This window comes from Notothenia rossii, assembly GCF_949606895.1.
Source record: "Notothenia rossii genome assembly, chromosome: 8".
Taxonomy (NCBI): Eukaryota; Metazoa; Chordata; class Actinopteri; order Perciformes; family Nototheniidae; genus Notothenia; species Notothenia rossii.
In genome coordinates, this window is record NC_136906.1 from 18,329,257 (window position 1) to 18,354,820 (window position 25,564).

A 25,564-nucleotide genomic window follows, 5' to 3' on the forward strand; every position below is an offset into this window, starting at 1 on the left:
TTTTCTTTCCAATATATCAAACCCACTCCACGGGTTTCTCTGAAGAAACCATTGCGTAGGCTGTCTGTTCAGAGTGTCCTTCACTTGTGAAAAAGGATAGTGCATGTCAGTTATCAAGTATACTGCATTGAACTGAAAAGGTACTTGTTTGTGCCATATCAAGAGCAGCACTTTAAAGCTTGGCAGTGTATAACACATCCATTTGAACTTTCCCTATCAAATTATTTGACGCAATTTTGCTCGCGTTCCCAGCTGTATTTAAATAAATGAAAACCATAATTTAGTTGCTGTAGCTGACAGAGGTGCTGCAGCAGGCTCATCATCCTGCTTTATGAATCATAGAGCAGAGAGTCGTGACTACTGCACAGCAGAGACTGTATCCATGCACTCATCATTATAGCCTCATGAGTAACACACATAGCAGATATACCAGGCGTATACTAAAGTGGCTACTGGTAAGAGAACACTGTATTCAGAATAATAGTTCATATATTTAATTAGCTTCCAGGTGCTTCCATTACTCTGAGTCAGTCATTTCATTGTCATCTAAACATGATTACACAGGGAATTGTGTCTTCTTTGAAAAGACTCAAATTGGAGCACAAATCCACTAATTCATCTTTACAAATATGAAAATGTTTTATAGTTAGTTATAAAATAATTACAGAATGGGGTTCCTCTGGAAATCTAACACTGCTTGTTAACTCTACAAACTAAAGTGACCGTCAAAGGACAATAAATATAGTATCACACATTTATATTTTGGCATTAGTTGAAGTTAAAGATATACACGTTGAAATGTTTTCAAGAAATTATGGAGAATACAATCCAGTGTTAACAAAATGTTCCACTTGTGAAGGTGCATACACATTAACACTGTGACAGTTCATTCAAATGTGAACTTTGCAAACTTCTTAACTAGATCCGTACATTTTCATGAATCCCTCTGGCTGCAACACTCATTTAAAAACAAATGTTCTAACCATCTTTCCTGCAATGTTTTTTTAGCGAGTTTAATTAAAATGTTGCTGAATGAGTTATACACATTTTCAAATAATAGCAGCTAATTATATTTTATAACATTCATTTGATTCAGGTATGTTGAACATATCAGCCGTAGATCTTCACTAATGTGAAGGAAATTACAGACCAGGGAAACAATTAACTCACAAAGATGAATCTCAAATGTATCCATGAATTAAAACCTTTATTCTCACACTATCCTGTGTACTGGGAGAGGAATAATCATATTTGAATGAAAAGATATTTTAAGAAATGTTTCAGCGCAAGCAATAACTGCATGATAGCACCTCAAGGCCTTATGAAATATATTAACATCTAATGTTCTTATCCAATCAGAGTGATGACGGTACTTACAGTGCGATAAAGAGACAATATAATATAAAAGCCTGTGGGGCCTGTTATATTTACATACAAACAAAGGTAGGTTTGTGCTGCCAACTAAACAGCAAAGTAACACTAAAGAGAAAACAGTGTAAAATATGGCAAAGGCTTAAATAATGAATTTCAACACACAACATAAAACTTAAATATGTGGGGTTGTTTTAATAAATATCTGCCTGTTCTGAGGATTGTTTTACACGTCCTGTCCGCCAGACCCTCAATAAAGCTTTCTCCGAAGATATTCCCTTTGTTACCAATACAGTCATCGTGTGTTAGAGGTCCTATTTGTTTGTCCTTTAGCATGCTCGTCCTCCTGTAGCCTCTGACTGACTCTTCTCTCCAGCTCCACCAGTAGAGCTGGCAGCAGGCTGTCCAGTAAGTCCAGTCCTTCCCAGGAGCAGCGCAGTCCTCTGATAACGGGGAATGAAAAACAAAGACAGAAATCAAAAAATTAATTACAGGCATGCAACTACTGATAAATCAGGTGTGTGACATTGATATATTCTCTAAATACAACATGTATTATTTATTATTAATAATATTCTATAATAACGTGCAATTACGTATCTGCCACTACGTTTTTTTTGCACTACTAAACACTGTTAATATGTACATTAATTATGTGACCGTCTATGTTTCCTGTAGATATATATAATTGCTCTTTTTACTGCACTGTCAGTGTACAGTTTTATTATTAAGCTGCTGTGTTTATTGTATTTTTGTAACTCTGGCACAACAATTTCCTTCGGGATAAATAAAGTCTTATCTTATTATTTCCAAAAGAATGCCAAACATTCCCTGGTTCCAGCTTTATCAATTTCCTAACTGAATTTGTAGTAAGTATGTTTTAGAGTGCTGAAAAGTAGAGCTGAAATGATTAGTTGATCAACAGAACAATTATTACGAACGAAATGCCTATTTTGATGGTGTCAGTTTGAGAGGTTGATGACGTGGTCCAATCATTTCTATAAATACGAACATTGTGGGATATGTGACAGTGGTTTCTATAATTAAACATGTACCCATGGTGCGATCGAGTATGTGACAGCGTCTGTAAGTGTGATTACAATTGAAATCTATTGGCCCAGTAGGACGTTGTAGAGTGACTAAGAGTGGTTTGGAAACCTTCAGGAAGAGAAATTATAGTAACGGTAGGGAGAATTAACCCTGATGTTTTGTTGATATTAGGTTTCCTTTCTTATCGTTTCTTACTGTAGGTTTGAACATAATACAAGTATGTCTGCATGTTTGAGTATTTTCTTATTTTCTTCTGACCTTAAAAGGTCCCCTATTATACTGTTTTTCATCAATATATGATAGTTCTCAGATATATACAAAACATGTCTCTGAAGTGTATTGCTCGAAATACCAAAGAGATCATTGTAGCATCCCATAATCCCCTCTGTTTCAGCCCCGTTTCAAAAGTGCTGATTCTCTGTCTTTAGATGAAAATAAGGAGCCACTCCCCACGCCTCTCTGAGAGATATTTGGTTAAAAAGAACACAATGGTGCTCTAGGAGGAGATTCAGGTGATAAGGTGGTGGGGGGTTGGTTAATGGTTACACAAGCCAAAAAACCAGCTCAATTTCAGCTAATTTTTTACAGTGTGTACATATAAAATGCATCAGTACACCAAGAGAAATAGCAGAGCAAATCTCTATTATGTTTCCCATCATGGGATCTATTTTCTATGATCTAGAGATTGCATCTCCATGGCAATCAGTCTTTCCTTTCTCTACAAGTGCATTGTCCAACCCACTCTTCAGCATGTGAAGTGTTCTTACAGAGTGGCCTTGGTTTGAAAAAGGGCTGGTTAAATGTAGAAAAGCTGCATTTATATAATATGTTCGGTTTTCTGGGTTTACTGCCAAGTACAGCTCAAGTATTCAGTACTTTAAAGTCGGGGAGGAACATGTTCTTCAGCTGTATCATGACTAAACCTTCACTCTTAAATATATTTATAATAAATATATATTATTGACTATAAAGCCAAGGTAAAACTTTATGCCCTTAAAGTGATGTCTCTTGCTATTTTCCAAAACCTTATACAGTAGGATAAAAACATCAGATCGCATGACCAGGGGAATGAGTTCAACCGAAAAAGAATGACTGACTAAATAACTATTTTGATAGTCAATCAACTGTAAATGTACATGTGAAATAAAAAACTGCTGTTTTTAGCCTTTCAAATAAGCCGATTTTCTGCCTTTCACTTTTCTTTTTATATCAAATAAACTGATTATATTTGGGGTTTTAACTGAAAAAAAACAGACATTTGAAGACATAACATTGGATTTTGATAAATAGGCATTGACATTTTGAACTATTTGTTGATACTTTTTAGACAAAACAATTAAACAAGAAAATAAGCAGCAGATAAATTGCCTCACACTCGCCTTACACAAGTCGCTATTGTCTTTCTTGTCAGGGGAAATGACAAAGTTCAAATATTTAAAAATGATAATGATGAGTCACCTCTCATCAAGAATGAGTTGTCCTCTCTGAAGCAACTCTTGGACGTCGCTGGATGTACCAAACACTTCATGGAGGTCCAGTTGAGGGCTAAACAACTCCCAATGCTGTTGAACATCACAAAATGATCAATTATACATTTTTCAAGATGTGTAGAACACTGAACATCCCGTTTGTTGACAAAGAATATAACAAAGTAAATTGGCTTTTTTTTTTTTAAAGTGCATTTTATGTAAGTACAAAAGATCCACCTTGTGATTAATGCCCTCCGTCATTCTCATTCCCATCACCAACACCTCCTCCAATCTGCCAGAGAGAAATCTTTGAGAACAGATTCTCACAGTCGCTTTGACAGTTATTAGGACGGAGTGAGTAAACAATTGGATAATTGAGTTTCATGAGCACAGAATATCCGAAAGAGCAAGAACATGTAAAATAACACCATGCTTCTCACACTGGGGTTGTTACATTTCACATGACAGCCCCACTTTCATTTACTAACCAATTACACTCGTCACCAAACACAACACTATAGGTCGTGAAGCTTACAATTCAAGATGGCTCAGTTGAATCCTCCTCCGTGTCGCATGTCCCTTCTGCTGGACCTCACGCATCCAGATGTCAGGCTCCAGAGTCTGGGTCCGGGCCTCGCGGAGGACCCCCCCCTCCCCCACAGGGACAAACCTTCCGTGAGCTCCTGCCAAAGACAACAATTTGAACTTTTCAACCAGTACAATATTCTCTATTGCACTGCCTTTATTCTAGGTAGTAGCTCACCTGGGCCGACCCCGATGTACTGCGCTCCCTTCCAGTAGCTCCTGTTGTGATGACTCACTGCGTTCTACGTAACACAAATTGAAGTGTTATTGTGTTATTGTGACTGTTTCTCTCAGACACGAGGCAATATGGCGCAAAACAGAACAGACATCTGCCCTGTTGATGGAGTTATGCTTGAGACATTTCATTAGGAACAAACAGAAACTGGACTATTAGTCAGAAGGATCTCTCAGAATTATAATCATTTGTTATTTCATAATGTATTATTTAACTCTCGCTTTACAACCTGAAGAACACTTCAGTCTTCTTAAAATCCATATTTCTTTAATATTCTGTATGCTTTATTTTTTTCTTAATGTTTTTTATTTAAAAAGGTATTTTAAAGGTAACATTTTTTTTTAAATGTAAATTTGAATTACACATGGCTGATTTGTCAGACATCTAAAAGAAAAATATTGACAGTTCAGAAAACACACATTTTAAATGATATATAATCATGTCCTACTACATAGAGGAATTTCTAACAATTAAAATAAATCAAATGTATCCAATCTTTTAAAAAAATATTGGTTTTAGCTAAATAAATGAATAAATCAGCACAGAACCATATCACCTTAGCTACATTTAAATAAGTAATCATACTGTAGGAGCAAATTGTTTTTGTCACAGTGCTGCCTTTACAAGGACCATTGCTGTAATTTGTTCACTCTTGGAGTTAATTTCATTAACTGTATCTAATTGTTATTTAAACGTTGCAAACGTTCCTGTTATGTTGATAAAAGTTGTAATGTTTCCTTAGGAGCGGAGGACAATGAGAGTGCTGTCTTTCTGCTGAGGACTTACTTGTCTGGCAAAGTTAGACACCTCGTACTGCAGGAGGCCGTGCTGGTGGAGGGTCTTCCTGGCACACAGGTACATCTCTGCTGTCTCCTCTTCAGTGGGCAGGGTCACCTCTCCTTCCAGCACCTGTTTGAACAGCTGTGTGCCTCGCTCCAATGTTAGCTGGTACAGAGACACGTGGTCGTCGCACACCCTTAACAGCTCAGACAACTCATTCTCCCAGGATTCAACGCTCTGTTTGGGACGTCCAAACATGACGTCCACCGACACCCTCCCGGGGCACAGCCTCCTGGCCTCTGCCACAGTTAGCAAAGCCTGCTGAGGGCTGTGGTCTCTTCCCAGGACTTTCAAATCTTCCTCCTGCAAAGACTTGAACATGTACAACAGGTTAATTACAGTAGAAAAAGGCAAACGCAAAAAAGCAGTTTAGAATATTGTTATGAAACTGTCAACTAAATAAAAAATGCTACCTTCAGGCAAAATTCAGCTGAAACAATTTTGCCTGCTTAGAAAACTGTGACAAATAAAATAAGATAACACAAGCTAAATGTATTTCAGTTTTTGATGATTAACTAACAAAGAAAAGGGCACATTTTCTGTAAATGTACTTCAGAGATATTATAGCTGGACCAAAGGAAAAACAAACACAATTTTAATATATAAAAGCTAAAATAATCGAATCTTCTGTGAACAGCATTTTATAGAGTATTCACCTGGACCCCGATGGAGAAACGGTTCACCCCTGCATGGAAGAAGTCCGCTAACTTTGACCTTCCCACAGGAGTAGGGTTGACCTCCAGTGTGACCTCAGCTGTATCTGAGAGGTTCGCCTGCCTGGAAACGGTTTCAAGGACTGCAGCAATGGTTGAGGGATGAGCCAGGCTTGGAGTCCCGCCACCGAAAAACACTGATGTGATGCTGCAGGGAGACATTTAAATGTTAAGGGGGGTGGAGTCACATGTTCAAAGCTGATCAAACTGGAATTTAACAAGTCACCATACCAGGATACGTGACTGAGCTGCAGCAACGTCTCAGTCTCCCTCTGAAGGCACTCGGTCATCATGTGATCATTGTTCTCTCTGGGTATGTATTTGTTAAAGTTGCAGTAGGAACACCTTCTGAGACAGTAAGGCCACTGTGGAAGAGGAGAGGAGAAAGGACACGTTTAAGTTAGTCTTAGGGCGAAAATTCAACAGACATTCACTCTGGATCATCCAGCAGTGTCTTCTTGTTTCACAGACTGTCAGTCAGAGGAGAGTTAGTTCCCTGATAAGAAACTCTGTAGTTCAAAGTGAGGGCTCGGGTGTGAGCTGACTGTTCTCTGACAGAGGTGGGAGAAGTACTCAGATCTTGTACTTACAAGATTATACTTATTACTTAAGTAGAAGTACCAGAGTTTAGGAATACTCTGTTACAAGTACAAGTCCGGCATTGCAAATGTTACTCAAGTAAAAGTATTCATTACGCAAATGGATCCATTTCAGAATAATACGTAATATATTTTTGATTATATTTATTGATGCATGAATGTGTTTATCAAAGCTGGTAAAGGTGAAGCTAGTTTTAATGGCTTTGCATATTGCAGGGTAGCTTAATTTTACTCCAGGTGTAACTAAAGTCTTATTTAAGTGTTGAATATAATTTAAATCATTAATCCAAATCTTCAAAGTAACTAAAGGTATTTAATACACGAGTTGTAGTGGGGCAGAAGTACAAAGTAGCGTACACATGTAAATACTGAAGTAAAGTACTAGTATCTCAACATTGTACTTAAGTAGTGTACTTGAGTCAATTTACTAGTCACTTTACACCACAGCTCAGAGGTGAACTAACTTTCCTCTGACTGTCGACAGTCAGAAACTGAGGAAGAAGACGCTGATGGATCCAGAGTGAATGTCTCCATTCTAAAACTAATTTCACGTTCTAGACATAGGTCGGTGAGTATGTGCATTGGATTGGTGTGCATATGGCTTTGCATAGAAACATAAGGTACACTGATCAAAATCAGCTCACGTGCACGTAGAGAGACGCCTCGTTTGTGAGACGTGCAGAGTCTGTCCTTTGAAGAACATCCTCAATGACCTCTCCTCTAGTTTCAGAGAAGCTGCGCAGACAGAGGGCTCCTCTCCCCGTGTGCAGCGCGTGTCTCATCATTCTGATCATTCTGTCAGTGTTTGTCTATCTGTCTGTCTGGGTGTTTCCTTCACTCCCGCAGAGCTGCAACAGGCTGGCTTCATCATGAAGACACGCTATGTCTCTTAGTTTGCACGAAAGCAATGTGGTTGTAGTTACTACAAAGTTGCGTAATGTTTACAAAGTGCTTCCTGGTTTTGCATGTGACGTTGCTCGAAACCGGAAATACGTAAATGTGATTTCCTCTTTGTGTGTTACACAGTGTGACCACACAGTGGCGCTGTTTAATTGTTTTTTACTGGCGTGAGAGTCACTTGTTCACAAACACACACCACTGTGTGTTACTATGGTCGGTTTGCACTTGTGTAAAATTTAAAATGCAAAATCTGATAAATTGGCAAAAGTGTAAATGCATGGTGAGTATTGAGTTTAAGTCAATCGAACATTTTCTGCATTTTCTCTCCTCTATGATGGTTAATAACTTCTCATGCACACTTTACTCATGTTAAATGCTCGAAATTGAAAAGCACATTAATTACATTTTCAAAAAAAACAAGACTGCATTTATTAATCTATATGAAAATATGTATTTTAAAACATAACATAACAATGCACCTGATGTAAAGCTGATTAAAAAAACTAAAACACAATACTTCATTCATGTTGGACATTTTGCATGTGATTAGCTATTTTAAACACATGTATTTTTTGTAAACGTGACAACACATAAGGACACTAGCCTATATTTAGAAAATAAATGTTTGCTCTGCAGGATGAAACTACTTTAATTAGCTATTGATTGCTCTGAGGCCAGGAATAATACACTTTCTGGTTGGCTGGTAGTGAGATAGGCTTGCAAAAGTCATCTTTAAAATCAGTGTTTATATATTCATAAAATAATTTACTAATCAATGTTACAGTTAATGAAATGTCGACATCCTTGTGAGGTAAGCCATATAGCTTTGCTGGTGGATCGACAACTCCTTAGTCTGTTCTTGTCCTCTTCAAATAATGACCTCCAATCAGTAGTGATTAACACTTGAGGGTTTGTTTTGATGATGATGATGACGATGATGATTATTAAAAAAAACACTTCAAAAATAGAAAAACACCTCATCCACTACAAAGAAAATATATAAATCCTGCTGTTATTTCACGCTTCAGTTTTTCCAAAGTACAAAGGTACATAACGCTGCAAATTATTACGAACTTTGAATTATTTAATTAGCGATGTCAATACATGTTAATGTGGAATGTGCTCACTGCCAGCTTTTCCCCCCTGTGGACATTTTCCACCTAATATTAAATCTGATACCTATTACCTAATCAAGAGAGAGAGGGAGAGAAAGAGGGGGATGTGTTTTCATTCAATACATGACACAGTTATGGTGATGACCTCAGTCCAGTGAGAAGCTGCAAACTCTGTTAGAATCCAATTTGACAGAGCGAATCTGTGCTGTAAAATCTACAAAATGGATAAGAGGAAGAAAGGTAAGGTCACTGCATTACAATAAACAGGGGGTAAACAAATGACTCTGCTTCATTTTAACTAACAAAGCTAAAAAGCTGGGCTCATATCAGTATGCATGCGATTTATCAACCTTTACAAGAAGTTTTGGTTTTAAGCCAAGCAGCATGGCAGTGTCAGTTTGTTCTCGGTTTATGATCTAATATTTGTAAAACTAACTTGTGGCGTTACCATTAGTCAGCCGTACTTTGTTTTGTGCTTATTAGTGTCATCAACAGTTAGCATGGTGAGATAATCAGCATGTTCCGTTTGTGTTTATGTCAATAGCATTCAGCTCAAAGCACAGCCTCACATCATGGCTGTGGATTGTAGAGAAATCTTAATTAGCTACAAAAAATGTCTCTGAATAAAATAGGATTGTTAGAAAAGCCTTAACCAATATAAAATACATAATAAAAGCAACCAAACCAAAAAAAAGCTATTAACATAGAGGAACAGCAATAACTGGCAGTTTTAATATATGGCACACAACCTAGTATGAGTTACTCTTTGAGTGTTAGAGATATGATTCATTTTCACTTAATGTGTACAATATGTCAGCCTCTCGTGCGAACTATTGCATATGAGATTGATGCACTAAACATGTTCAATAACACTGATACGTGTAAACAAATACACATTGCATACTGTATGTGTTGCTACTTCGATCTCACTTTCAACTGATCTCTTCACAGGATCTCCTACAGAATTAAGGCTCATGCTGATCAGTAGCTGTGGACCTTCGCAGTTCCTACTAACAAACTACATACTTGGGAGGGAGGCCTTTACTAAGGATATCACCAGTATTTCTGAATGCACAAAGAATACTGGAGTGCTGTCTGGTAGACGAGTGGCTGTGATCAATGCACCAAACATCTATGACAAGGGTATATGTCAAGTCAAAAGGGAGATGGAGCTGAGGAAGTCTAAGTGCTTATGCTCTCCTGGTCCACATGTCTTTCTTGTCACCTTTGACTTGGAAAAAATCTCCAAAAATGAAATGAAAACCCCCAAAATGATGATGGAGCGGTATGGAAGACACTGTCTAAGGCATTGTATTGTCCTCCTGGCCTACGGAGGAAACCTGGAGCTACCTGCCCTGGAAGACAGGGTGGAGAAGACTGACTGGCTCCTGAGAGATTTGATCGAGCAGTACGGCGGACGCTTTCACATTTTCAGCAAGAACTGGATGGATCGACGCTCGGACAGAGAGCTGCTTAAGAAGATAGAGAGGATGGTGGCGTCCCTGGGAGGGGCATTCTTCTCCAGCAGAACTTTCCAGAAGGCAGATGAATATGTTAAGAAGGAGGAGAAGAGGCTGAAGAAGCAGAGGGAAGGGGAAATAGAGAAGGCGTGGGTTGAGATGGAAAAGCAATACATAGCGGAGGAGCTGTACCAACAGAAGGATGCCTACATCGCAAATGTAGGCGCAGAGATCAGAGCCATGGCAGAGATGGACAACGGATGGCTCAGAACATCCCTGGCTAGAGGACTTGGGACAGGTTTGGTTGTGGGAGCTGTCATGGGGGCGCTGTTCGGATCCATAGAGGGGCCAGGAGGGATGGTTCTTTATGGGATCATAGGTGGTGCAGTAGGTGGATCGGCCGGAGGAACAGCCCAGGTGGCTGTAGAGCACATGGAGGACAGAGTGGCTCCTCCTGCCAGACTCAACTTCAACTCAATCTTCATCAATCGTTTCTTTGCAAACACTCGTCCCTGTTAGCATGCAGTAGACCAAGTATGAGTTTTACTAGCTTATGAAATACTTGAGAATTATGATTTTGTTCAACTTTGACCTTCTACCCCACACAATTTAAGAGGTAAATCTAAAACATTTTACTCCACTGCATTGGTCTTATATATTTAGTTACATTTCCAATTACAATTTCTCATACTTGTAACGTGTACTGTCCAGTAAACAAACAGAAAACTATTATCAGTCAGTGTTCCTTAAATGTGGGGTATGTAATTTATTTCAGAAATACTTGTTGTTATATTCCAATGCTCTTAACATCCCGATAGCAATGAATATATTAAATGCTTTGACAATAAATACATCAAAAAATGTCATCTGTGGAAGCCGTAGTGCTGTAAAAAACACGACCAATCATCTGAGCCGGCCCGGCTAAAATAACTGGATGGCCTACCTGCCTGTCAGCCTTCCATCTGTGCACAAACTTATCTCGTGCCCTCATTGGTCATGTGCGCGTTCGTGTGTGTTGGAGGAGGGGCTCTGTAAGGAAGTCTGAAGGAAGAGGCAGATTTTTTCCGGTTCAAATTCTAGCGCACTCGAGCTGGTTTCTCCAAAATTACATACCCCACCTTTTAATGGTCTGAGAAAATAAGTCCTACTTTTTGGGAAAGATAATTGATCACAACACAGTGACACTATAAAGAATAGTAAACAACTTTTAAAATGCATATATAATACATCAGCAATAGGAATAGGCAAAACATCAGAGTAAAACACTTCATAATGAATACTTTAGCTTTAAGTAAATGTAGCTGATAATACTTAGATATTTACTTTGCAGGATTTTACTTGGAATACATTTGGATACTTTTTTTCAACACTGTAAGCATGCTATTGACTTATTAGGACCGGTTTTTCAGGACTAAAGTGACAATAAAATATGATCCTCTCTTGTATCTACATGTACTATATGTAAATCTGAACAACTCCCTTTTTGGTTGAAACTGGAACAAGACTTGTTTTATATGCAGCTGAGGGGAATAGTTCATGAATAACAAAAGTGAATCTAATGGCCGATTTAAACTGTAAATTAGTATTTTGGATACATTTAGTTTTAATTTTATTTGTGATAGCACACGTGAGAGTTAATTGTTTGATGGCCACATGACATTTTAGCCTCTAACATTTCCTAGTGTCTTGCCATAGGTTAGTTGAAGAGAAGCTCAGATAACATCCAGGGCGGAGTTTCAACTGAGAGTGCCATTGTCTAAAGCACTACCTCTTTTCTAGACACAAAGACACACACACACACACACACACACACACACCCTAATGCACCTGTTGAGTGTAAATCATTTGCAGTCTCTACCTGAAACTTGGAATAGAAGCAGTGTGGTGTGGCCGCTGTGTTACCTGGACAAGATCGACTTTGAAAGGTAAGATCACTCTCTCCTGAGTAAATGTTGTAACATTACATTCAGTTTCATTTTTGGAAGAGCTGCCCTATTTTCTAGGAAATAAGACCAGATCAATCCTTCATGAATGTTTCAGAGGGTGTTTCCTTCTTTAATGTAGGAGTGCAATGTAGTCAGGACTTAACATTTCAGTAATTGCTTTGTGTTGAGTTGTATTGTAGCTCTGGGTGACAAACAAATAGTGTATCACTACTTGTTTGACCACATACTTCCAGTATATATTTGAGCTGCTTCGGTTCTCTGAAAGCATATCTGTACTTGATCACAAATAAATACCTCTTGACACAAACATCTGTGACAATAACAATAAGAAGACAAGGGTAGGCTTCACTGTGGGGAGCTTTTCCACTGAATGAATGTAACTTCAGTGGATTAACAAGAAAAATCCCATTTCCTGTCCTTTGTGTATCATTGCATAACACGACAGGAGGGCAATCTTTAAGAACATGGCGTCCCATTTATCTCAAGTGCATTTCTTTCCTTATGCTTTAAAAGAAATGTAAGCAGTCACTGACAGGTGGTTATAGTTCAAGATGGAATATAATAATTTTTCCACAAGTGATGTGTTTTCAGTAACAAATATGACATTGTTCAACTATTAGCTTTCCAATGTTACTGCTCTTTTCCATAACAAATTATATTTCCTCATAAAATGGGAATCCATTTCAGAGGTACAGTAAAACATCGCCCTCAGCTTACTGATTCTTTATGTTTAATCCAAACAAAACAACCCTTTAAGTGCAAGCGTATCTACCAAAGGTACCACAATAGCTTCCTCGTATACTTTGGTAACATGTCATTGTTATTTACAGGGTATGGCCTCTACAATTAGCCTCCTGCCCGAAAAGCACTTCTTGTGCTCTCTGTGTAGAGACATCTTCACCAGTCCAGTGACCATACCATGTGGACACAGCTTTTGCTTGTCCTGTCTCTGCCAATACTGGACACGACACCAGTCCAAATACTGCCCACACTGTAGGAGGCTGTTCTCCGACAGGCCCGACCTCAGTGTCAACCACATTCTGGCTGAGGTCTCGGACAACTACAGGAAGACTCGGCCAGAGAAACCACCTGATGAGGAATTGGTACTTTATTGTGTTTTCAAAATGATTAATTAATGATCTGTCGGGTTTTGAATTGTTTTATTTAAGAATTCAAGGTAACACAGGATGAGCTAATGGTGGTGAAGTATTCCTTCAATAAATATATCTGTGTATGCTTATATCCCTCTTTTCTTTTAGCCTCTGAATGGTCTAAGGACATACAGTATGCCCCATCATTGTAAATGTGTGATATTGCTTTATATACATTTATTTCTTTTTTTATTTCTTACAGGCTTTAAATGTTGAGCTAATGATTCAGGAAAGGCTGCAGAAAATAGAAAGGTTAAAATATGCTCTTGAGCTTCAAAAGGTGAGTTAAACAACTTTAGATCTTTAAAATCTATGTTTAAAGCAAATGTATTTAGTGTAATAATGCTTCATGATGATGTCCAATCAGAACTCTTACCTTAGAGAGGTGCGAGAGAGCCAGAAAGTCTTCTCTGCCCTCGTACATGCTATGGAAAAGAATCACAAAGCAGTTGTTGACGCAATCGAGGGAAGGCAGAGGGAGGAGGAGAAGAAAGTAGAAACACTGGTGAAAGAGATCGAACAGGAGATTCAGACGCTAAAGAAGGAGACCCCTGAACCTGATCCCCAGGTTCCTGGAAACAGTGAGCAGGGTGATGATACAGAACAAGTTACAATGGTAAGCATCTTCACCTTCTTCTACCCATATAATCATAATGGTAACTGTGTACCATTAGTTAAAACTTGGTTTATTTCATGTAGACCATTGTTCCCACAATGAGCCCGTCTGAGATGAAGGACTGGTCCAGGGTTACCATAGAAACTGACCCTTGTGTTGGGGTCACCAGACGAGCACTGGCAGACGTAATGGAAAAGATAAAGGTGGACGTCAATAGGCTCTCAAAATCTGGTGAGTAATGAGACTATCACCTTGTCTATTAAGTCATGAAATGAGCATTCTGCTATAATCTGATGGTGTTTCTTATTTTCTTGCTTCTTCTCTTCTTTTACAGAACTTAAGAGAATAGAGAAATACGCAGGTAAGGCTTCATTTACACAGAAACAACGTCTACTCACATTGTTGATCACTGACACAAATGTTTGGTTTTACTCACAACGATAAGCGTGTTCAAAACTGCTACTACCACCAAGTTTCACTTTTGAAACGTGCAATTATTTGCTGTTTGCTCATTTGGCCCATCCAAATCATTAGCATATAAATGATAGCGACTGATAGCAGCCATGTAATCAGCTGATACCAGGTTAGAGTTGAACCAACCCCAGTAGTTTCACAGTGCCAAGGATGTCAATGCTGTTTGACCTATATTGTTGACCTTTTGTCCTTTGTTTTTCTTAGTGGATGTCAATCTGAGCGCTAAGACAGCCCACCCCTTCCTCTCTGTCTCAGAGGACAGAAAACAGGTGAGACACACGGACAAGCTTCGGGAGCTTCCAGATAACCCCAAACGGTTCGACCGTGTGGCGAACGTGCTGGCCAAAGAGAGTCTCAGCGGCGGGAGATGCTACTGGGAGGTGGAGGTTGGGGAGAAGATCGAGTGGAGCCTGGGTGTTGTCAGACAATCGATAAACAGGAAGGGCAAGTTCACCGTGTGCCCTGCAAATGGTTTCTGGACTTTAAGCCTGAAGGCTGGCGGCCAGTTTATAGCCAACACCTCTCCTGTCACGCCGTTGGCTCTAGAGCAGAGACCCAGAAAGGTGGGCGTGTTTCTGGACTACACAGAAGGCCGTGTATCCTTCTACTGCGCAGAATCAGGAGTCCACATTTACACCTTCACAGATACATTTACCGACAGGCTTCACCCATTCTTCAGTCCTGGTCGCCTGCATGGTGGAAAAAACGATGCTCCCTTAATCATCTCTTCTAGTTTCTGCAGCATCTAAACTTCACACTTCTTATTTTATATTTATAAATCTCGAGTATAATTATTATAATGTGTTGTGATTATCTTTTCAGTTTCAATGAATGTGTCAAATATATTAATTTAATAACAGATCCATATGAACAATGAAATACATTTCCCTTGTCAGAACAGTGAACAAGAGGTTGCCTAAGGACTGACACCCTACACTCAAAAACTTCAATGAAACCCATGAACAGATTGAAAGGGAAAGAGGAGGGTAGAAGGAAAAAAAATCTTATAAATGAACAAGTGAGTCAAAGTCGCAAAAAGAGGAGAAACTGGGTGGCAGAGTTGGATGGATGCGGGGTTGGGACAGAGGTTGACGAAGAGCAGGGAAGGGAGGGCCGAGCCAAACAGCAGGGCATTGTGCTTGTACACCAGGCACTGGGAGACACACTCAAACACATTCACTCATTCACACACTTACATGGTCGTGCACACAAGCGCATGCTTCTGCCCACTGCCGCACAGACTTGCGCTGGCATCTCCGAGGGCAGCCCCATCTCCAGTCCAGTGCTGGGTGTCGAAGCTGATCGACCCTCTTCAGTTAAGCTGACCTCTGAGATAGAGCCTCCCCTGCTCTGCAGCCTTCCTGTGGACCCAACTGAATATCTCAGGGCCGTCATTCACAACTTTTGGCATCCAAACCCTCCACACAAGCAAAGGACCAGCAACAATAACCTGTGAACCAAGAGGAAGCGAGAGTCCGATAAACTTCATTGAGGTAATTATATTTTACAATATTCGTACATCTGTGACATTTCAAATATTAATTTCACAAAACAAACGATTCTATTGTATCTAATTCCTTATGTTTAGCTGTTTTGCAATTTGTATTTAAGTATTCTTGGTGTTGGAGCCAGGAGTTTAGCTCCTGCTTGCCCCATTCCCTGAAAGGACTTTAGATAGGAATATGACTTGTTCAAATGTAATAGAAATCCCATCAGATGGGTATCAATTGATTGTACATTTATCTCAAAAAGGGTCTATTCGGTAAAGCTTATTCTTTTGGCATTTTTCCATCATTCCTTGTCATGGAGCAACTCCTGGATTTATTGAGCTGGGAGGGTTTGATTCATTGAATTAGTAAAATGTGGACAACTGAGAGCTGTAATAAAAAGATGACATAGGTTCTCCTGGCCCACTCCACAAAGCCTTCATGAAAGATGCTTGTGTTCAGAATCTCCTCATGTTTTTTCTGAGATAATCCACTCACCAGGCAAGGCGTAGCTCGACACCCACAGCTGTGTCAAAGACAGCTATTCTCTTTGGTCCTCACTGGAATCCACTAAACATGGGCCTTGCAACAAACATATTTATGATAAATATATGCTTTACTTAGTCCTTTCATGCTTCACTAATGAAATGCTTGTTGTTGTTGTTGTTGTTGTTGTTGTTAGAAGTTAAAAGTTTGAAATAATTTGTACCTGATTTGTTGCACTGTATGTTTAAATTGGTTCCACCTTTTTTTTTGTAATTTCTGAATGTCAGGATACCTATCCTTGTCTCACCCAAGCTGAACTTCATCACCTGGAGACTGAGGACTGCAGTGGCGCACAACGTTTCCAGTACTGTAGACTGTCACATTTCGTCGTGGGACTATATTATTAGTCCCTCTGCAACAAACAAAGACTGAAATAAAAACAGAGACAAATCCATCTGATTCAAACAACACCTTTCGCCATGGCAACCACGGGTATGCAATTGCTGGGCCTGATCATGTCCATTGTTGGGTGGGTCGGTGGGTTTATAGTGTGTGTCATGCCCCTGTGGCGGGTCACTGCCTTCATCGGTAACAACATAGTGACGGCACAGATCATTTGGGAAGGTCTTTGGATGAATTGCATTGTTCAGAGCACAGGTCAGTTCCAGTGTAAGGTGTACGACAGCTTGCTGGCTCTGCCCAGTGACATGCAGGCTGCCCGAGGCCTCACTGTGCTCTCCATCCTGTTGTGTGGCCTGGGTCTAGCTCTAGGGGTCCTGGGAGTCAAGTGCACCAAGTGCATTGGCGTAAGCAGTAGCAAGGCCCGTATCGCTCGTATCTCTGGCGCCATTTTTGCGATCGCAGGTTTCCTCTACCTAGTGCCCGTCTGCTGGACTGCCCACTCCATCATCAGAGATTTCTACGATCCACATGTCGCAGCCCCTCACAAGCGTGAGCTGGGCCCTGCCCTTTACATCGGCTGGGGTGCATCAGCCTTGCTTCTCATTGGGGGGTCTCTGATCTACACTGGGTCAAGCCCCCCTGGCCTCCCAGGCTCTCCCACCTTCAGCAGTGGAGAGAGTAGTCCTCGCAGGGCACCCGCCAGCCAAGTCAAAGGTTATGTTTGAGTTTCCAAAGTTTCTGAAAGCCTTCAAGTCCCACAAATACACCCCAAATGATGACCAACCCATATTTCTCTTCTTTTGATCTTGCTCCTTGTAATTATTTTATATTTAATGTTATTCCAGTTAGTTTTTTTCTCTCTAAAAAGCCACAGGAGGCTGTTTAGGGAAAATTGAACTTATTTTATTATTTCATATCTGATATCCTTCAATAACCTTGTTCTCTGTCTGTCACTGTAAAATACAATAAACGTTTTTGGTCCTCTACTGAGGGAAATGGTGTTTTTTCACATTTTTAGATACAAAATCTTATTGTGTGAGAGTAGTAGTTTTAAATAAAAATCTTTGTTTTGCTCCTTTGTTTAAACACTACTAGGGGTTCCGCTGAGTGGAGAGGAACAATAGAACAATGGAGATGTGTGTACATTTGCTTGTGGTGCCATATTGTTGTGCGTCGTCCTCTATCTCCTATCTTCCATCTCCTTTTCCCTGCCTCGGCTACCCGTACCAGGGACAAAGAAAAACAAATTGTCTTTCTTTCTCAACATATAAATGGTATACCTTTCATTAACAGCTCTCATAGTACAAGTTATTGCGGTATCTCAGAGAACCTCCCACTCTTTGTCAAAAACACATTAGTCAAGAATTTACTGATATTGCTAAAGATTACATCCAATCACCTATGTTGAATATCCAAAAAGTTATGACATTGAGTTAAATACAGATCAACACAGAATGTACAAGTTTGTAATACATGTGTGCGTGCCTATCTGTCAGTGTCTCTCTGTGTGAATGCATTTTATGTGGGATGTTACAAACCACAGTGGAAAAAGCATCATCTTTATTCATGAGACATTGTTCAGATCCCTTGGATTCTGTGCTCCTTGCTGTGAAATGATAACATTAAATACACATCCAAAGAGAGTTTCAAAATACATTTTCAGTTAATTTAAACCATTAGATAACCTTATAGTTAGCACACTGCATATTCTGACATAAAATGCTGAATTTTCATACTTTTCCAATCTAGCATATCATCATTAACTGCCTATAAAATATACCCTAGTATTTCCTTTGTAATTGGTGTAAACAATGAAGCGTTTTTTTGTCCGTCTCTAACAGCAGAGGACAGAGCAACACAATGCCACATTATAAAGCACTACAGCACCATGATAACAATGGGCACCAGTGTACCAAGTGCCAGGTAGTGACTCATATATGACCTAAGCAGGCCTATACTAATGTAGAGTAGTGAATACAGTAAGGCGGACTGTGCTATTTTACTGAACAATGTAACGGGAAAATGTTGACTAAGACAAATGCACTATTTACATTGTAAATAATCAGTGCAGTGGGTAAAAGAGCTAAAAAAGGTTTGTTAAAAGCCCACTTATAGTAATAATGTATCATACAAGTGTACTAATAAATCATTAATGATATAATTCTTAGTGAGGTAAAAACCCCTCGACATCAATACTCCAGCTGATGAAGATATTATGTTCTACATAAAATAAAACCTTGTATTAAGGGCACTGTCAGAGCAATGGTTACAGGTTTAAAGGGAGAAAGGGTTTGCTTCAAATAAAAAAAGTAAAAAAGAGATGTAAAGCCAAGGGTGGAAATAGTTCTATTTTTGAATGTAATTGAACTAAACTAAAAAGTGTACATTGTAACAATAAACATATTAACCAATATTTAAAAAAAAAAACCTAAGGCAAGATTTTTCTGGAATTACAAAATGTATTACATAAACTGGCTTATACATTATATAAGTATCAATCAATGTTTATTTATATAGCCCAATATCACAAATGTTACATTTGTCTCAGTGGATTTCACAGTTTGTACAGAATATCAGTATGACAATACGACACCCTCTGTCCTTAGACCCTCACATCGTACAAGGAAAAACTTCCAGAGAAAACCCACAGTTTAAAGGGAAAAATGGGAGAAACCTCAGGGAGAGCAACAGAGGAGGGATCCCTCTCCCTGGACGGACAGACGTGCAATAGATGCCGTGTGTAAATTGAAAAGATAATACATAGGCAACATAGGTAGTCCAAATGTTTGGAAATGCATGTGTGTATAATAGGAAGATGAATCCAAGAGGATATCCATCCAGGACTTATGATCCAGGACCACAGCCACGACTCAAGATCCAGGACTCGCGATCCATGACACAGGACCGCAGGATCATCCATGACTGCGGATCCCGGCGTATATAAGTATTGTATTATCAATGCAATGAAGGTATTACACTTTACATTCTTCTTTTTCTAATCATTAAAATGTACAGAGGATATGTCATTTTGTAAACATAATATATTCCACAAAAAATGACATGAAAATAAACAGCAACACAATTAATAAGCATTTGTGAAATAAGTTGTGACACATTTCCCTTGAAACCTGCTGTTTTTTATGTAGGCTTATTGTCTTTTAATATTTAGATTTTATGTTTTGCATTATGTATTTGTAGCCTATCTGTTCTATATGTGCATCTATGTTTTACCATAACTATTGTATATAATGAATTTGTCAATTCAAACAAAAAATAATAGTCAACATTATATACTGTAGCATGTTGTTGCATATATGAGTCGCTAGAGGGAGACATTCCTTCATGTTGTTGTTTCTGCGGCGGAAGTGGGAAGTAGGAAGAGCTGCACAGCTGTGCTGCTTCGTGGCTAACATAGAGGCTAACAGAGGAGCTAACCTCAGCGGTGAAAATAGCAGGATCCGTTCACTAAACAGAACGCCTCGACAGCTACTGAGAGACTCCGAGTCCAATATGGGAAAAGGTGGAGGTACCTTTGAAAGGCTTCTTGGTAAGTTATCATCAGACTTGTTAAGTTAATAGTATTAGCCAACTGTAAGTCAAAGTGCGATGTTTTCCAGCGTATTGTTTTGACAGACGCTGGGCTGTGGCTCAGTCTCAGGCCAGCTAATTTTAGCCTGCTAACAATTCACTCCTATTGTTTAGAGGCCCAGGGAGACTTAACTTAGCAACCCGATTATTTAAGTAACAAATGCCATCTCATTAGACCCTTATTTTTGCTTTAACTCTAATCAAATCTGCGTTACCGTATTATCTCCGTACTATCAGCCGGTTAATCCATGTTGTTGGTTTTCTTTTAGGTTCAGGTTCATGTTCATGTTCACACACGATCAAATGTTAGCTGGTGAATAACGTCACTATAACTGATGACATGGCTCGTCAAAGAAAGCCAAGCAGCCCAACACAACATTGTTATATCATTTCTGAGATAACAAACTTTATGTGTTGTTTTAAGTTTTTTAAGTCAACAACAGGTTGATTAGCTAGCTTCTAATCGGCTTCCTGTGTAGATAAACCTTACCTTGAATAAAAGACCTCCCATTAACAGCGCTGGTTAAGGTCACTTTAGAAGATGGCTAATTATCTTAGCCTACCACTAGCATATGAAATAAACTACTGTGTCATTGAAATGTCTAAAATGGACATTCACACGAGATAACACCAATATCTTAATTTCTAATAACCAACATGCAGACAACACTAACACACTGTGTGAACATGCCTTTAAGTTGATACTGATGGCCGAGGTAAAAAAAAAAAAAAAAAAGCTACTGGCCCTCAGGTGATAAACAACCCTCTTTGCATTTTTCAAATTTCCTATTTGTGTCATTTTGGCTCCTCAAACTAGATGTTGACACAGGGCCTCAACATTAAGATAAACATATTCAAACACATTTAAAATAACAGCATGTTTCAGTTGAATTTAGTTTTTTCCCCTCGTAAAATCATACAAACAATCATGGTTGTTTGACATACAAATGAGGGTATTTTCTTATGACACAGTAATTACTGTAAAACTATTCACTAGAGAAAACATCACTGTTTGACTGCATAAATTCAAAAGCACCCTTAAACAGACATATGACATGTTTGTATAGTGATACACTGTATAAATACAACAAAATGGAATCACCTTTATATTTTACACAATATATATCAACTTCACCACATATTAAAGCCTTCAAAATGATTACAAAGGCGATTCAGTTCCCATCTAAAGCAGTTCTAACAAAACCTGCATATTATAACCCCAGGGTTTATTACAGACTGTCTCACTTTGGCTGCTGTCGGTGCGTATCTAATGAACTGAGTGTGTAGATATAATTCATATCTATATAAAAAGCAGAAGAACATTGTTTTCATTAAGCATGTTTATAATACATCTAGGAGTGTAATGAGGAGAATGCAATGCCTCTTAAGAAATGTTGGTTTGGTGTAGCAGAGACTCTGTAGTACAGAATAAATATGTTATCACCATTTTTATGGTTGCAGATAAAGCCACCAGTCAGCTGCTGCTGGAGACTGACTGGGAATCCATCCTGCAGATTTGTGATCTCATCCGACAAGGAGATGCACAGTGAGTGATTCTGCCCACTTCCCTTCCCTCTATATTTCATATCATTAGTGGTAGTTGAATGGCGCTAATTCCCAAAGGTTTTATTGCTTTTGTTTCGTTCCCGAGTTTATTTTTTGATTATTTCCTGTTGAGCAATATTTGTATTTGATCTTGCAGAGCAAAATATGCTGTTGGGGCCATCAAGAAGAAGCTTAGCGACAAAAATCCACATGTGGCTCTCTACGCACTTGAGGTATGTACAGCATTTTGATTGTTAGTGTGCTGTTTTGACTTTTGGGTGAACTTTTGATATTTTTATGGATGAAAGGCAGTGTGTATTTCCTGCAAAAATGAATTGACTGTTGATGCACTTAGGAAAGACTCTTGAGTATAGTTGTTGGGAATACATCACTAAAAGTATAACTGCTGCCCAATGTATAGTATTTGATACATTTTCTAATAATAATAATGCATTGTATTTATAGAGTGCTCTAAAAAGACACAGTGAACACTCTGTGATTTGAACATGGTTCCCCTTTCAAGGGTTCAAGGTTCTTTATTGTCAAACTAACATAGCTAGAGTAATTATGTCGTTGAAAATCTTAGGTCACAGGCTTCTCCAACAATGCAACACAATAATACAGAGAAGCAGACAATATTAAAGTATATTATATTAAAGTAATACAAAAAAGAAAAATAGTTTTTAAAAAAGTGAGGAGAAAAAAAAGTGGAATAGTGCAATACAAGTCTATATACAAGTTATTGGAATGATATATTAGATAAATAAATAATTACTAAGTAGCCGATGAATGCAGCAATAGAAGAGGCATCATCAGTCACTGTTAATCATCATGCTTTAGCAATAAGGATTTCTGATCTATCTTTCCAAAAATGGTTCTTTGAATGATCATGTGACCTCACCCCTCAGGTCCTGGAGTCAGTGGTGAAGAACTGTGGCCAGACAGTCCACGATGAGGTGGCGAGTAAAACAACTATGGAGGAGCTCAAGGATTTACTGAAGGTGACCTTTGTTCTATGCATTTCCTGCACTTCATCATTCTGCTCTGTTTAGTTTCCAATGTACTTTTTACAAATCTGCTTCTTTCAAACATACCACATATAAATAAACATCTCATGAGTTCTGACCAACCTCAGTCATGGTCAATACATTCTTTCCATTGTGAAGCTGAATTTGCTGACAAATGTCATGATTTAGAGCTGTAGTTAAAGATATCTTTTTCTATCAGTTATTCTGTTTAATTCATTGTCAGATTAATCGACTAGGGTTATCTTAGATGTTTTGTTTTGTTCAAACGATGGTTAAAACCCAAAGATAGTCAGTTTACAAGGATATCAAACATAAAATAAGCTCAAAATCCTTAAAAAAAGATATTGTGGATGATGAATCCACTAAATATTTGCCATTTTTGGTTGATAAAAAAAATCATTCTTTTGGGTAATCGACTGTTTGTTTAACCAAATCTTGTACAATTATATCTAAATAACATAATTACAGCTTTAAGTAAACAGGCAGTTGACAGTTTCTATACAGTATCTTTGTTGCCCTGTGTGTTACATAAACAGTGGGATCTGTCTGACTATATTTATGACAAGGAGCCACATCACATCACATCAGGCAGCTGGCTGCACTGCAGCGTGAGCTAGCACTATTTGATTGGACCTTTGCTGTATCATGTGACACAAGCTCCTCCTGCCCTGACGGTTTCCACTTCCTGATGATGTCATAGCCTTGTGACAGGAGGCTTTTTTTCAGACCATAACAAGGGACTTCCCACCTCAGCTCTCAAAACATGTTGTTTGCCTCAGTTTGTGTTGGAGGAGCTCAGTTAGAACAATGTTTTGACAGATCCCAAATGTAGAATATGAGAAGGGTTCATAAAGCAATAATACAAGAAAGATTTCAAGGTGAAGAGACTTGTTTTCACTGTGTGGTTCCTTCACCACCAAACACAGACGGAGCCAAATGTCAGAAACAAAATCCTGTACCTGATCCAGGCCTGGTCTCACGCCTTCCGCAACGAACCCAAATACAAGGTGGTCCAAGACACCTATCAGATCATGAAAGTGGAAGGTAAGCAGACACACGCTATATCCCATCAAGCTGGCCTAAAGGGAAGCCTAATATTCTTTGAAAATATAAAACCCAGATAAAAGTTCCTCATCCGATCTTAGCACCTACATTTGTATATTTGTGGTATTACAACTACATAAATCTCAGGAATATGCCTAAAATATAATATGTTCTTGTGTTTCATTGGCACAATCACTCATGTAAGCTAAACATATTTTAATTTTTTTAATGAATAATCCTGTCATCGTATCTGTTGTCATTTGGCGTCTCACACACGGGGAAAAGGGGAGCCAGCTAAGCATTACATAATAATGATCAAGACATACAGTCAAAGTTAATACGGACAGCTGGTAAATAATGAAAGTGTTTTCTGTATAGCTAAATCATTTGGGGAATTGCATTTATTGTAACAATTCAGGATTAATGCTTGACATGGGTGCTTTATCATGTATCATTGTTAACTTGTTGTGCTGCCAGTGTACTGCTACTGTACTAATAGTTTCATACTGTATGTTTAACACGCAGGTTTCCCACTTATTTTCTTACAGGTCATGTGTTCCCTGAGTTTAAGGAGAGTGATGCGATGTTTGCAGCAGAGAGAGTAAGACATGTTGTGTTTCTTGTTCCACTGCTGTGTAGTTAGTGACTCTGACTGAGTTGCGTGGTGAATATACACCAGAATGTTGGATGCTTGCCATTTCCACTGAACTAATGGTTAAAGAGAACAACTTGCTCCAGTGGGCATATAGTATCTAACACTTGTCTGCTTTGTCCAGGCCCCGGACTGGGTAGATGCCGAGGAGTGCCACCGGTGCAGAGTCCAGTTTGGGGTCATGACAAGAAAGGTAGGCGGGGCTTTCTTTAAACTACGGCTCTTGGAGAGTGTTCGGTTTCCTTCATTCATTTACAGCACATTGTGTATGTTTATAGCGCATGTGCGGAAGTTGATCTCAATTTGTGTTCTTTGTTTGTCCAGCACCATTGTCGAGCCTGTGGCCAGATCTTCTGTGGCAAGTGTTCTTCAAAGTACTCCACCATTCCCAAGTTCGGCATAGAGAAGGAAGTGCGTGTGTGTGAGCCCTGCTTTGAGCTGCTTAACAAGTGAGTCTCCAACCCTGGTATGGTATGGTAGTATGGATTTCCTTCTCAGAGTTTGAATTAAAGTGTCATATCTGTAGAGGACTTCATTAGCTGCGTATGGCACTGGCATTGTAAATCATTTACTTGCTCTCAATCCTAAGCATCATATTGTTGATATGTTCCTTAACTTATTGTGTTTACTTCTTCCACCAAGGAGGTCCTGTTTTTGGCCCTATTGTTCTGTTCCATCTCAATTTAGTTTTGTTCTTTTAATGTTCACATTAGATAACCTGACAAAATTAATTGTTTCTTTTAATATGCCAGCTTTTTATAACTGCTTGTATGACCAACATGCTTTTGATTGGCAAACTCATTTTCAA

The 25,564-nt window shown here is 38.9% G+C and overlaps 5 protein-coding genes across 7 annotated transcripts in view; 4 read left to right on the top strand and 1 right to left on the bottom strand.

Moving 5' to 3' along the window:
- Positions 1-1,188: 1,188 nt before the first annotated feature.
- Positions 1,189-7,844, bottom strand: rsad1 (radical S-adenosyl methionine domain containing 1). Of its 2 annotated transcripts, XM_079644864.1 has the most exons (9): positions 7,507-7,844; positions 6,495-6,628; positions 6,207-6,411; positions 5,497-5,862; positions 4,654-4,717; positions 4,426-4,573; positions 4,128-4,182; positions 3,880-3,983; positions 1,520-1,814 (listed from the first exon to the last, which is right to left on the bottom strand). In XM_079644864.1, the coding sequence occupies exons 1-9, from the start codon at positions 7,654-7,656 to the stop codon at positions 1,667-1,669; spliced, it is 1,374 nt and encodes a 457-aa protein (XP_079500990.1). In that variant the 5' UTR covers positions 7,657-7,844; the 3' UTR covers positions 1,520-1,666. The 2 variants fall into 2 exon arrangements, with proteins under 2 accessions (XP_079500989.1, XP_079500990.1); XM_079644863.1 differs by lacking the exon at positions 4,128-4,182 and having other exon boundaries at positions 1,189-1,814.
- LOC307015909 (GTPase IMAP family member 4) lies at positions 6,642-10,932 on the top strand (the record flags this gene model as incomplete). 2 transcript variants are annotated; one of them, XM_079644869.1, is made up of 2 exons in its annotated part: positions 6,642-7,430; positions 9,829-10,932. In XM_079644869.1, the coding sequence occupies one exon, from the start codon at positions 9,852-9,854 to the stop codon at positions 10,854-10,856; it is 1,005 nt and encodes a 334-aa protein (XP_079500995.1). In that variant the 3' UTR covers positions 10,857-10,932. The 2 variants fall into 2 exon arrangements, with proteins under 2 accessions (XP_079500995.1, XP_079500994.1); XM_079644868.1 differs by lacking the exon at positions 6,642-7,430 and adding an exon at positions 9,099-9,117.
- A 1,124-nt stretch (positions 10,933-12,056) lies between these two features.
- On the top strand, positions 12,057-16,976 carry btr02 (bloodthirsty-related gene family, member 2). Its single transcript, XM_079644865.1, has 8 exons — positions 12,057-12,262; positions 13,114-13,386; positions 13,637-13,714; positions 13,802-14,050; positions 14,134-14,281; positions 14,385-14,411; positions 14,729-16,017; positions 16,785-16,976. Exons 2-7 carry the CDS (start codon positions 13,117-13,119, stop codon positions 15,271-15,273), a joined length of 1,317 nt encoding a protein of 438 aa, XP_079500991.1. The 5' UTR covers positions 12,057-12,262; positions 13,114-13,116; the 3' UTR covers positions 15,274-16,017; positions 16,785-16,976.
- cldnk (claudin k) lies at positions 16,977-17,624 on the top strand (the record flags this gene model as incomplete). Its single annotated transcript, XM_079645174.1, has 1 exon — positions 16,977-17,624. The coding sequence occupies one exon, from the start codon at positions 16,977-16,979 to the stop codon at positions 17,622-17,624; it is 648 nt and encodes a 215-aa protein (XP_079501300.1).
- Positions 17,625-20,289: 2,665 nt separating this feature from the next.
- hgs (hepatocyte growth factor-regulated tyrosine kinase substrate) overlaps positions 20,290-25,564 on the top strand; it is a 9,403-nt gene continuing 4,128 nt past the window's right edge. The window contains 9 exon segments of the mRNA XM_079645175.1: positions 20,290-20,446; positions 21,949-22,033; positions 22,190-22,265; positions 22,941-23,033; positions 23,987-24,104; positions 24,653-24,705; positions 24,881-24,949; positions 25,081-25,205; positions 25,399-25,406. Of these exon segments, the coding sequence (XP_079501301.1) occupies positions 20,410-20,446; positions 21,949-22,033; positions 22,190-22,265; positions 22,941-23,033; positions 23,987-24,104; positions 24,653-24,705; positions 24,881-24,949; positions 25,081-25,205; positions 25,399-25,406 (664 nt within the window). The 5' untranslated portion in view covers positions 20,290-20,409.